At 36.0% G+C, this 1159-nt stretch overlaps 1 protein-coding gene across 3 annotated transcripts in view; it reads right to left on the minus strand.

Moving 5' to 3' along the window:
* Positions 1-1159, minus strand: part of LOC106883578 (GATOR complex protein Iml1) — a 131247-nt gene that overhangs the window by 16616 nt on the left and 113472 nt on the right. For all 3 annotated transcript variants that reach the window (XM_052971325.1, XM_052971318.1, XM_052971322.1), the window contains one exon: positions 141-323. In XM_052971325.1, the coding sequence (XP_052827285.1) occupies positions 141-323 (183 nt within the window). The remainder of the gene's footprint in view (positions 1-140; positions 324-1159) is intronic.

Here is a 1159-nt window from a genome sequence, read left to right on the forward strand (position 1 = left end):
ATATATGATGGGCTTCTTTCAGTTTCCATCTACCAAATCCACTTACAAGGCTTACATTGGACACTTGTCTAATGACTAACTCATAAAATTTGGTTCTTCTTTTTTTTTAAATATTACAAATAAAAACAAATCATATTTACTTTTCTTATTAGGTGCTTTGTTATTGCTCCCTTCCTCCTTTGAATCCGTATTTCTGGCAGCCATCGTATAAGCTGGGTAACTAGGGGCTTCTAACTGGTCGTTAGCAATGGACACTTCAAGCCATTCGTTTTGAAACAAAGGGTTATAAGAAATGTTGTTACCTGATGTACCACCCTCACCACCTGTAAGAAAAAGAATAAAAAGAAGAGGGTGATAAATTATAAACTATAAATATCAACAAACTATAGATGCAATACAGACTTGTCATTTTCTTCAATAATAAACTTGTTCCCCTTCCAACTACCATAAAGCCACCTTCTGCTCTCTCTCTCTCTCTCTCTCTCTCTTGTCTCTCTCTCTCTTCTCACTTTCTTTCTCTCTCTTCTCTCTCTCTCTTGCAGTCAAAGAAGCTCTTCAGGTTTGCAAGTTACAAAGTCACCTCACTAGCTTAGTGTCACAAAAAAAAGCACCCACTGTAAAGTAGTTGGCATCAGGAAGGGCATCCAGCCCTTCAATTTCACTTGGAGCCATGTCAAAAACTGAGGCAATGGAGAAAGATGTAGCCTTCTGATATGTCAGAACTTGTTGAACCAGCATGGTAAGGGGATATAGAACAGTGGTGGGGGAGGAGAACATAAGCTACAGAATACAAATCATTCTTCATTGCCATACAATATCATAATTAGTGGGGGAGGGGGTAAGCCAGTGTGGAAGAGTAGACCAGTATGATCTCAAGCTCAAATTCGCAGCTTCCACATCATATTTTTTAATTGGTGGAGAGAACATGCTGAGGCTCTCGTCCTACAGTGGACTGAATGCAGGCAATCCAAGTATGAACCTAATAAACTACAATGTGTACATCATTTTGACTTTCGTTATTTTGTTATTTTTAATTTTCAATTTGCCTATCTATATAATATAAATATATATACACACACATATATATGTATGTATGTGTATGTATGTATGTATGTATGTATGTATATATATATATATATATATATATATATATATATAT

The sequence above is a fragment of the Octopus bimaculoides genome, chromosome 1 (genome assembly GCF_001194135.2).
Source record: "Octopus bimaculoides isolate UCB-OBI-ISO-001 chromosome 1, ASM119413v2, whole genome shotgun sequence".
In the NCBI taxonomy this organism is placed as follows: Eukaryota; Metazoa; Mollusca; class Cephalopoda; order Octopoda; family Octopodidae; genus Octopus; species Octopus bimaculoides.